This window comes from Octodon degus, unplaced genomic scaffold (assembly GCF_000260255.1).
Source record: "Octodon degus isolate 3935 unplaced genomic scaffold, OctDeg1.0 scaffold00183, whole genome shotgun sequence".
Classification (NCBI taxonomy): domain Eukaryota; kingdom Metazoa; phylum Chordata; class Mammalia; order Rodentia; family Octodontidae; genus Octodon; species Octodon degus.
The window spans coordinates 3,815,181-3,826,857 of NW_004524759.1; the positions used below are offsets into that span (position 1 = coordinate 3,815,181).

General features: G+C 40.1%; 1 protein-coding gene across 8 annotated transcripts in view; it reads right to left on the reverse strand.

The window, feature by feature from the left end:
• Positions 1 to 1,256: 1,256 nt before the first annotated feature.
• The window catches only part of Slc9b2 (solute carrier family 9 member B2), a 45,708-nt gene continuing 35,287 nt past the window's right edge, over positions 1,257 to 11,677 (reverse strand). For all 8 annotated transcript variants that reach the window (XM_023703873.1, XM_023703872.1, XM_012517474.2 and 5 more), the window contains 4 exons: positions 9,789 to 9,938; positions 7,324 to 7,432; positions 5,460 to 5,596; positions 1,257 to 1,797 (listed from right to left, as the gene is read on the reverse strand). In XM_023703873.1, coding sequence (XP_023559641.1) covers positions 1,579 to 1,797; positions 5,460 to 5,596; positions 7,324 to 7,432; positions 9,789 to 9,938 — 615 coding nt within the window. In that variant the 3' untranslated portion in view covers positions 1,257 to 1,578. The remainder of the gene's footprint in view (positions 1,798 to 5,459; positions 5,597 to 7,323; positions 7,433 to 9,788; positions 9,939 to 11,677) is intronic.

Genomic DNA, 11,677 nt, shown 5'->3' on the forward strand with positions numbered 1-11,677 from the left:
AGAATGTAATATATTTATGTTGTCTTTTATGCAACTAATTCAGAAGATGATATAGCTTTCTAAAAATAAAAAATCCTCCAAAACAGCAGGAGTAAAATTTAGAAGAATCAAAATGAAGGATGTTTATATCAAAGCCCATTTCAATATTTTTCCTTGCCCTTTTCTGCCTTCTTCAATAAAATGTATTATTTTATAATCAGATTCAGTAAATGTGTATTAAATGCCTACTGTGTTCTATGCTCTAAAATAATAAGGGTTCAAAGATAACTAAAACAAGTCTTCTACACCAGAGAAGCCAATTTAATAGCAGGCAAACATGTACACAACCTCAAAAGGTCAGAGGTGTGTTCTGTTAGACTGGAGATCAGAGCAATGTGGCTGCTTGGTTGGTCAGTGTTTGAGCAAGCTAACTCTGATTTCATGAGCCAGGTCACCGAGAGAAGAGCTTTGGCTTTTGGGCTACATTCACATCTGTAGCTCAGCGGTAGAGAGCTTACGTAGCACATGTAAGGCTCTAAGTTCGACCTCCCCTCCAGCACATAAACAAACAAACAAACAAAAAAACCAGAAACAGAAACAAAAAGAAAAGTAAGCTATGACTTTAAGTGTGGTGATAAAACCAAGACTTCACTCTGACATCAACATTATATAGCAATAAATAAATTCCTACTAGGACTTTTACTGTCCTAAGCATAACTTTTCAAAGATCACAGAAGAAATGAAAAAGCCAGGACTCAGTAGGCATGGAAACTTAGTGGTTGCCAAAGTTACCACAAATCACAAAACTTATGAAAATTGACAGTAAGTTTAAGCAAGCTACTGGGTAGCTGGAATTGGTCTTTCCTTTGTTACCTCTGAATTGTAGATATGTCCTTATAAAAATTAACCCATTTACATCAAAGATTGAAATTTTTTGAATGTGTGCATGAAATACATGTATGATACCTAGAAAAATTCAAGGAACAAGAAGTTGAGGGACGACCAAATAGTTCAGCAGATTAAAGTACCTGCAAGCAGGCACAGTGGCTGGGGGTTTGATCCCCAGGCCTGCCTGTGCTGGCCCCACCCCTGGGGCACACTGAGACAGCAATTGAGACTAGGCATGGTAGTGTTCGCCTGTAATTCTAGCTCTTGGGAGGCTGTAAACAGGCGGGTCACTATGAGTCCAATCTAGTAGTGAGACCCTGAACACCCTGTAGACCCTTCCCAAAAAAAAAAAAAAAAACCAAACCAAACAAACAAAAAAACCCAACCAAACAAGAAGTTGAAAAGAACATATTTCATTATGTTCTGTTGTTATGGGTATTCCAAAAATGGATCTAAGCATCGAAGAGTAATGATATAAAATAAGGAAGTGTTTGGGGAAAGAAAGCAAGAAGGTAGAGAGATCAGACATAGAATATAATACCCAAGGTGCTAAGGGAAAGGGCTCAAGCTGCTACATAAAGAAGTAGGCACACTTTTGATTCTATAATATTTTAGACTTAAGCATTACACATTTCAAAATACAACCTGCTAGAACTAGCCTCTGGTAACAGTTTTCTGAACGTTATGTTCATCATTTTCTTCTTTTCACCTCTAAAACTGCACAGAAGTCTGTTGAGGAACTTCATCTTTGTTTTGATGTTCAAGCTTCTGGAGAAACCTGGGGCCCAGCAAGCCGATAAGTATGCTTCCAATGGGGGCTGTGATAAGAATGGACAAAAAGGCCACTGTCAACACATCCATCCCATAACGTTCTAACTGCTCCTCTGCATGGGACCGTGCTGTGTCCAGAGCCACTGATCCTATTGCAGCCTAAAGATGAAGACAAGACAAGCACATATTTACAAAATAACAACAATAACAATAATAATCTGCTTATTCTTTTGCCCAAGTAAGAAAGTTGTGTTAGTTGTCCTTTCAAAGTGTACTGCAGTTGGCTTTGGTTATGCCTCTCTACCCTTGCACAGAGCTCATGCATATGTACCTATTTGTAGGGTTCTTAAGTATCCGGCACATACATCTCAAAACACATGGAAAATACAGCCAATGTTAATCAAAAGCAGGTACAGCATACTCATTTCTGCTTACTAATTTCTAATGACTTTCATTTTTTTGTTGTTTTTAAGAATTTGGAATTTTTTTTAAAAAAAGCAAGGCATGGTACATGCCTGCAATCCCACCCCTCCCTCTGGGAGACTGAGGCAGGAGGATTGGAAGTTGAAGCCCAGCTGGAGCAGCTTGGTAAGATCTGGCCTCAAAAACAAACAAGAGCTGAGAATGTAGCTCAGTAAAAAATCCCTGGGTTCAAGTTGTATGGTATGTGTGTGTGTGTGTGTGTGTGTGTGTGTGTGTGTGTGTGTGACAGAGAGTATCGGATTCTAATGTGCTGTTTCAGTTGTTAGTTTAGAGCCTAAACTAACTTTGAAACATGAACCATGGAAGTGTTCATATGAAACGTGAAGTTAATATTATTAGATGTTGGAATAACTGCCTCCAAACTTGGTAGTGTATTTGATTTAGGATACACTGCTGGAAAGTTTTATGAAAATTCTCATCTTTTTAGAGGTAAATGTAATATTCTGAGTACACACAGTACATGTCAGAATAGTACATGATGAAGTTGAAGAGAAAATATTGTGCATCAGACAGCATGATAGCTGCAGTCACCCTGCCATCCAGTCCACAGAACTTCAATTTTCCAGCGCTTTGGCCACTAGGTGTCGTTGTTCATCGAAGTTGTGCCCACCATAAGGGTGTGGATGGGACGAGAGCCACCCTTCAATGCTCCCTGGGAAGGAACAGCCAGTCCTCAGTGTGGCCTCCTTTCAACCCTGGGGTTGCAGGTAGCAATTGTGATTCGTGGCTGGGCAGCCTCTGCTGAGGTCAGTATTCACCGGGCCTCTGATGGGAAGAGGGACAGCAATCTCTCACCCAGTCCCTGGGCGCAGAGACTCTGTGTTACCCTGCTGTTTCCTGCCCCAGACAGAACTAACTCAACAGTGAGTTCCTTGTAAGAAAGTCAAATATTACACTAGTGTATGTTTCTCCTTCAGCGCTCTCTCTGTCCCTCTGACTGAGACCTTTTGGGATTTGTATGTATGACATACTGCGATGTAAAATATATTTCTTGTAACATAAGATTACAGGAAAGGATTTTTAAACACTTAATACAGAATAAATATCTATATGATGCAGTGTGTTATTGAAACTGTACTTTCGATTTGATTTGAAACTGTCTCATTGCTATATGTTCATCAATAAAACTTTGAAAAGAAAAAAAATCATCTAAATTTAAAAAAAAAATCTATATGAAAGTCTTACTTCTTGTGCAATACCCACAGAAGAAAACAAAAAAATTTATATGATCCAGTCAGCCCTACATTTCCCTGTTCTGTATCTATGAATTTAACCAAATATAGATTGAAAATATTAAAAATCAATTGCATCTGTACTAAACATGCACAGCCTTTAAACAAAAAAAAAAAAAAAAAACTATTCCCCTTTGAGATAACTATTCACCCAGGACTTACACTATAGTAGGCTTTACAAGTAATCTGGAGGTGTTTTGAGGCTATGGTAGGATGTGCGTCACGTACATATGTGGGGATGTGGGAGGGGCCAATGGATGGCCCAGTGGGTCCCCAAGGATGCCTTCCACAACACACACAGTATCCAACACACCCTCAGTATTTTCTCCATATCTTAAAATACTGATTTGATGTTAGGCAGATGGTAATTTTGAAATATTAGCATCTAGAAACACATTTTCCATATATAGAATCACCATTTTGATATTCACCTACTGAAGTTACTACAAATAGTATTAACCACTATGTAGCAGTCTGGTGGACAAAAAGAAAAATCTCTGAGATAAAGCCCAAGCCTGCAACTGCATACAGTCTGAACCTAATTACAGAACATATGCATCTTCCAAAGCCTTCTAAATTAAGAACATCTGATTTTCACTGCATGAAAATAAAAGTCTGCAGATGTCAATAAATGGCAAATTAATCAGAGAACAGTTGTCTTAATTGCTGTAAGTAACCCCAAATGCACAATACTATATATTTACATAGTAAATACATTAGACATTTGCAACAAGTTATAATTATACAGTTCTAACTTAATGAACAATTACAGGTATCCTAGCATATTCACAATCAGCATTTAAAGCACTATCTATAAGTGCTCTCCTTGTTATTCGTCAATTAGAGCACACAGATTTTTGGGTCAAGAGATTAAGACATTTCTTAGGTGTTTGGGCTAGTTGTGAATAATTAATAGCAATTAAAGATCTAGCAAATCAAATTCAATACAATAGTCCCCCTTATCCTTGGGAATGTGCCCCCAAAATTCCCAGTGCATCTATGAAACAGACATAGCTTCTGTATATATGAAAATGGCTTGCTACATGATTTTTCCATATTAAGCTAAGAACTTTCACCTTTTAACCTACAAGAAGTGCTTTCTGTCTTCTCTTTGGCATATACAAATCATGGGCACCACTGTACCCCATGCTATGGGCCATTGTTGTGTAAAGCAAAGATCACCTGAACACAGCCCTGCTACACTGCAACAGGTGACCTGACACCTGAGACTAACAGGTGTGCCCAGTGTGGACGAGCTGGGCAAAGGGAAGATTCAAGTTCCCAGGTGGACACTGCACAATGGAGTGGGACAGTGCAGTGTTTCATCCTGCTATCCAAACAGCATGCAGCATGAAACTTACAAACTGTTTCCTTCTGGGATTTTCTATTTAGTATTACTGGATTGTGATCAGACATGGGTAATAGAAGATGCAGGAAGCAAAACTGTGGATAAAGGAGGACTACTGTAAAGCATTTACTGAGTTTTTCAATAAATCTTTTCTTGATTGTGTATCCTGGTATCAACAATAATATTGATATGTGAATACTTCCAAATAGGCCATGCCATTTCTGTTGTCCTCTCTTTTGGAAGATATTGAAATAAAAAGAGTTCATATCTTTTTAACTAAAGAATTCTAAATCTCTCCTGTTGCTACTGCTTTTTATTCATATAGGGGTTTATTCAACTTTCAGTTTTATTCTGATGTTTTAAAAGGATTTAAATGAGCCATTGAGATATATCAAGGTTTTCATTTTGAGGAGTGGTGTTGGGATAGAACCCAGGGCCATTTTACCACTGAACACATTCCCCAGACCTCTATTTTACTTTTTATATTTTTAAAAATGTAAGATAGGGTCTCAGTTGTCTAGACTGCCTCTGACTTCCAACCCTCCTGGTTCAGCCTCCAAAGTAGCTAGAAACTGCAGGTGTGTACCATCTCACCTGGTGCAAGATAAAACTTTTAAAGAATAGATTCATGTAACTATAAATCCATCTGGAATTACTTATTGTCATCACATTTTTTAAAAAAAGCCTTTTTATTCACTATTTTGAGGGATCAGAGAGAATCAGCAGTTGAAATGGCGAGTCATCCTGTCCATCGTTACCTGGACTGTAGCCTTTGGAAGCCAAGCAAAAGAAATAAATAACTTTTCCTTTATATTAAAGCCAGCAAAACACACCATGAGAAATGTGGTCACAATTCGTATCAGCACTGCAGCACCCAAGGTAGCAACGCAGAAGCCTGCAAGAAAGATACAACTTTTAGAAATAACGAAATACTGGTGGAGAAATCACAGCTCATGTAAAGCCACTGATCCAAAATACTACCAATAGGAATAATGACAAAGGGCAACATTTGGGCTACGTATGGTGTGGAGGACACAAGGGGCTCCAAAAAACCAGCAAGATTCAGTGAAGAGTGTTTAAAAAAGATGCAGTAGCACCAAATGTTGCTGAGAGGTGAAATAAAGACTGGACTCAGTCATATATCTTAGGAGCGCTTGGACTGAGGAAAAGAACTGGTGCTTAAGTGAATAAGGGGAATGGAGCTATTTTTTCTTTTTGAAAAGTTGGGAAGAAGGAAAGTGTGGTAGGAAAGAAGTAAAGCAAAATGGAGAAAGTACATTATCATCTCTCCATCATTTTCAGCATATTTTAACACGTGTTAATTTACACTGTGAAAAGATATACATTTACTCCAATCATTCTTAAGTGCATAGTTCAGCGGCATTAAGTATGTTCATACTATTGTGTAACTAATCTCCAGAACATTTTCTCCTTGAAAAACTTAAATGCTCTTCCCATTAAACAGTTACCTATTCCATCTGCCCCAGTACCTGACAACCAGTTATGCTCTTGTGTTGATGAGCTCAACTGCTCTGGAACGTCAGGCAAGTGGCATCATGAAAGGTTAGTGTTTGTGTGCCTGCTTATCTCATGAAGCTGGAAGCACTCAAAGTTCATCAGCGTGTGCTAAAATGGAAAGATGACTTTTTAGGATAAAAGATTAAAGAACTTTTGAATTCTAAATAGGAAAATACTGTAAAAGGATACTTGAGTGTAAGAACCTGAAAGAGTAAATAAAATCTGAAAGGTATATTATATACTGTGAGGAGGAAAGAATCTATTCAAAGAAAAGGAAAAACTGTTACGAGGAAAAGGACAAAAATTAGAAGAGGAAAAGATATAGCTGGCATATGGAAAGGGGCAGTTAATGCTTAACTTTTTTCCTTTTTTTAAATTTCTTATAACTTTTCTTTTTTATTAGCAATTTTGCATGTTTATATCTAGCAATCTAAACAGCTAATTTGAATATAACATTATGTAGTACAACAATCATTGCTGAATTCCTATTACTTTGTTTAATGAAATTCTGTATTTTTTCTAATTTTTTTTTGTTTTATCTTCCCTTTTTTTAACCATTTTGTATTTCTCTTAAAAAAAAATAAAAGAATATTTGGACATGGAGGAGGAAAAGGTAAGAATGTACATTTGTGATTCCAAAGGAGGGAGCAAGGGATGGGATTCCAGCTTGGGCAGAAGGACACTGTGATGAAGTGCAAGGAGAACAGAATGAACACAGGTGCATAAGTCAGTAAAAGCACAGTGTTGAGAATCAATGCAATTTCACTCTGATGGTTTTGAATGTATGAGTGACCAAAAGAAGGAATAACAGACATTTCTACTCCATGAGTATTACAGAACAAATTATCTGTAAGAGTTCTGGGCCATGATCACAACAGAGCCCCGTGAACATTCTTATCCTTAGGGAAAAATAAAGAGTTAAATATTGACTATGTTAGGCAACCAAATGGTATTGTCTAACCACTTTAAAGACTTAGGTCATAATTAACTTTTTACAGAAGTTAAGTTCTATGTATGGTAACTCCAAATGTAGAACTACTGACAATACTTCGACTACATATAGATAGATGTGATACATCGAAAGAGCCACTTTGAAATTCTCACCGACAGTGTCTGGTTGGAGAGATGCAACAGATACCTCCATTCCAATCAGTCCAAAAAGAAGCGGCTGGAAAATGTCCCAGGCAACAGCAACTATCTTTTCAACCTCACCCTGAGAGAAAAGCGGAACACACGGAGACATTTGTAGTATGGTAAGTGACAAATTTTAAGAATCTTACTAATTTGAAATCTAAGTCATTTGATCTGAGGAATTAGCTTTCTGAAATGTGTGAAGGAAAATATTCAGAAAAAAAGGAGGCCCTGCTAGGGCAGCAGCTCCAGGCAGGGGGCTTGCCTTGTGCATGCAAGGCCCTAGGCTTCACTGCTGGCCCTCGAGAAAGAGAGGAAGAGCAGGAAGCCAGGGAGAAAGGTGGCTGCATTCTCCTGCAGGGCAGCCCGCCTGCCCAAGAACCACAGTGTAGCCCAGAGGAGAGGATGCCTGCAGGGTCTTTTCCTGTGACCTGCAGAATCTGTGCAAAAAATTTGGAACTACTGGTTCAAAGACATGTTGGAGTCAGTGTGGTTGTCTTTTCATCCAAAGAAGGCATGAAAACAATACAAATCAGTGGTTTAGTGTGGTGCTCAGATTGGCAGCATTGAGATCCTTTGGAAATTTGTTGGAAATACTGTTGTCTGCCTAATTTGGATACTAGAGTGTGGGGTCCAGCAAATTTAATTTTAGCCTTCCATGTAACATTCACATTTATGTATGTATGTATGTATGTATGTATATATGTATGTACGTATGTATTTAGTACAGGGTCTACAGTGTCTCACTACACAGATCAGATTTGTAGTGATCCTCCTGTTTCCAGCCTCGCAAGCGCTGGGTTTATAGGTGCGTGCCACCATGCCCAGTCTCAATTGCTGTCTCAGCATGCCTGGGGGGCGGGGCCAGCACAGCACACTGGAGATCCAATCCCTGTCCCTGTGTGCCTGCCTGAGCAGGCACTTTGGTAGGCTGAGCTACCTGGTTGGCCCTCTGATTCACTTTAAAGTCTGGGAAACATGGTTCTCAGCTGATGAAGTACTTCATGTATTACTAGTAGAAAAGTAAACATATGCAGCTCTACAAAGCTGTTTAACACTATGCATTAGCACCCTCAAAATCTTTATATTACTGGACTCTCAAATTTTAGGAATCTGCCATAAGAAAATGATCAGAAATTCAATTTCAGCTTGATTTTTTTTTTCTCTGAATGCCTTCAGGGCAGGTTTGACTGGCTTGGGTTGTGGGGATCGAACCACAGCAACCTGAGCCTGACTGCTTTGTTGAAGCAGCCACTTAAAGAACTGAGCTAAGGGGCAGGCCCCCTCAGCTTGATTTAAATAGCAGAGACTGCAAAATATATACATTGGAACAATCAACTATGATATTCTGTGTGTGTACACACATGCATATGAATGCAGATAAGGAGATAAATGCATAAGAGAGAAACTGGAGCTACAGATGGAGGAAAGATGCAGTTCTCCTCTGGGTGGTGGCTTACATGCCCGCCTGGGTGGGGGCTGGGCCACAGGCAGCTCAGGACAAGTCATGGCAGATGCAGACATGGACAGCGAGGGTCTGGTTGTCACAATTTTCCTGTATGGCCCACATGCTAGTTTTCCTGCAGATGGGTGCAGCAAGAAGTGAAGCAGGCCCCTCCCTATTGCTGCTTCCTGCCAGAAGCTCAAGCTTCTTTCCTCAGAGAAAGCTTCAAGCTCCCAGGGTTGCCAGGGGCCAACACCCCATTGGGCACCACTCCAAATCCTGCAGCTTATCCGGGGGTTACTCTTTCCTAGTTCATTACTTACAAATTTAGAGGCTTAATTTTGAATTGCAAGGTTTAGAATTCCTTGGTCGGTGTCATTGTAATACATATCAATGAAAAACACGTACACATACTAATGGCACCATGATAGAGTAGTACAAGAAATTTTTGGAGTCAGATCAATCTGACTGAAAAATATTTTAAAAGGAAATTAAAATATAAATAAACATATAAGAGGGTGTCGGGATATGAGTGTGATATAAAGGTAGGGCAAATACGAGCATGAATTATTTCATTTTATATAAGCACTGTGTGCTAACCGATGGAGCCACTGGAGCCTCAATCATCTCATTTTAGAGGAGGGATGGCTTACTAGAAGCTCCTGGAGGAAAGTGGAATTTGTGTCACAGTGTAATTGATGCAGTTTGTCTTGGCATAAAGCCAGAATAGCCTAAATGTCCCTTAGCAGGAGTCTGGCTACCTACAGTATGGCCTCACCACAGTGTGACAGTCTGCAGCCCTGGCTGTTGTGTGAGTGAGGACCTCGACTCCAGACTGACAGAGTGGGGAAGCTATGCGAGCGTGCAATGGGGAACATATAAGTGTATGTGCAGAAAACAGCACCTATGGGCAAGAATGTGATTAAGGCTGGGAATCTGCACACAAAAGATCAGTCATAAAAACATCAGAGCAGAAGTTGAACCAAAAGGTCACCTTTTCGTCGCTCCATCCCAAGCCTGCCAGGAAGGCGGTAACTAGAGTGCACAGCCCACCGGAGCCAGGGATGCCGAAGCGCACACTGCTGAACACGGCCAGCATGGAGAAGCCCAGCAGCAGGGAGGCGCGGCTCAGCACCAGGGGGGCCTGCAGGATGGAGGGACAGCACATGAGGCACCTGGTATGACAGGCAGCCTGTCAGAGGAAGTTCAGGGTTCAGAGGAAATGAAAACATCCTTCATGGGCATGAGCACAGGAGTTACTCTTCTTCCTTCATAGAGCAGAGGCAGAGTACATGCAAACCTAGACCTCCTCTAGGAAGCCAGTTCTCCCCTTTGGCAGTTAGCAGTGCAGACTTAGCCTGGTGGAGCAGCAGAGAGGCAGGGCTACAAGGCCAGCCTTTCAGCATCCTTGCTTTGCCTCTCCAAGCTGTGACCTGATCTATGAAAGGACTTAGGCCACAGGGTTTTGGTGAAGGCTAAAGCTGCAATGCTAAGCAGGTGTGGCAGTGTGCCTGGCTTCCCTGCATTCTGGAGGTTAAGGGAGGGGGATGGCAGGTTCCAGCTAAGCCTGCACAACTTGATGTCCTTGTCTCAAGATTCTAAAAAATCTTAGAAAAGGCCAGGGAAGTAGCTCAATGCAAAGTCTCTGGGTACAATTTCCAGTACTTCTTCCTCAAAAGAAAGAAAAATGTATCTATTCTTTTCAGTCTGTTTACTCTTTCTTTCAATACCTGATTTTCCTTTCCAAAATCTTGAATACCAGGAAGGTTTCTTAAGAGGTAAGAGCAGTTGTTTGTTGTTGTCCTACCACCTAGGACCCTGTCCTTCTGCCCTGATATTTCCATCTTAAATTCCTGACTACTGCAGAAAGTAATCTCAACAGTGCTTTCCTTGGGGGTGCACAGCCCAGGGCGGGTCACCTCCCTCCCTGCAGCCTTGCTGCTTTCTAGCCAGTGACTGTGCAAGCCCCTTGTCCTATGAGCCTCAGTGTCCCTGTGGGCTCTAGGGCAGTATGATCAGTGCTCTCCCTGTGGACTGTGTGTGTACTGCACCAGACAGACTTCCCACGGGACGTTCAGGGATGGTGGAAGCACCTGTGTCTGCTGCAGCTGCACCTGCTCAGGGCTGGAGACCAAGCAGAGGACTGCCACACCAGACTTAATTTACCTTGTCTGTTTAGCAGTAAGAATCATAGTGTGAGCCACTGTATCTCTATTATACTGTGTAATTACAGTAGTCCTGCAATTTTCTCCTTTTCTCTTTCTTTTCTCTCTCTTTCTTTCTTATTCTTTCTTGAGAGAGGGTCTCCTTATATGAATAATGCAGACTGGCCTTGAACTTGTGATCCTCTTGCCTCAGCCTCCCAGATGCTTCAGAGGGCCACCATGCCTGGCTCTATAATTTTCTTTTACATATTCATAAAATCTTTTCAAATGTTTTTACTTGGATAGTTTTGAAGCACAATAAAAATTCAAATTAACATATAGTTTGATAATAGATGATACCATTTCTTTAGTTAAGTTTCTAATTCCATTCAAAATAATATCAGTTTTACCAAAAGAAAACATTTCCGTATGTTTATGTACCTTGAGAGACTTAGCAGTGTAAAGAAAAATGAAACTTTGCTTTTCAGTACAAGATCATTGCATACCATAAGAACTTGGCCCTTTTTACTGAGAAACCTTTTGCTGTATTATAATGAAATGTCAAGACTTATCCATTTGATAAGATGAAATCTAACAAAACCAGAAGCCAAAAGCCCTATCTCTTAAATTTAGTTGAGTATTTTTTTTTCATATCCATATCCATTTATTTTTTTTTCATTTTATTTTTTATTTTTTTCATAATTTTATTGAGAAACAAATAGCAATGAGACAGTTTCAA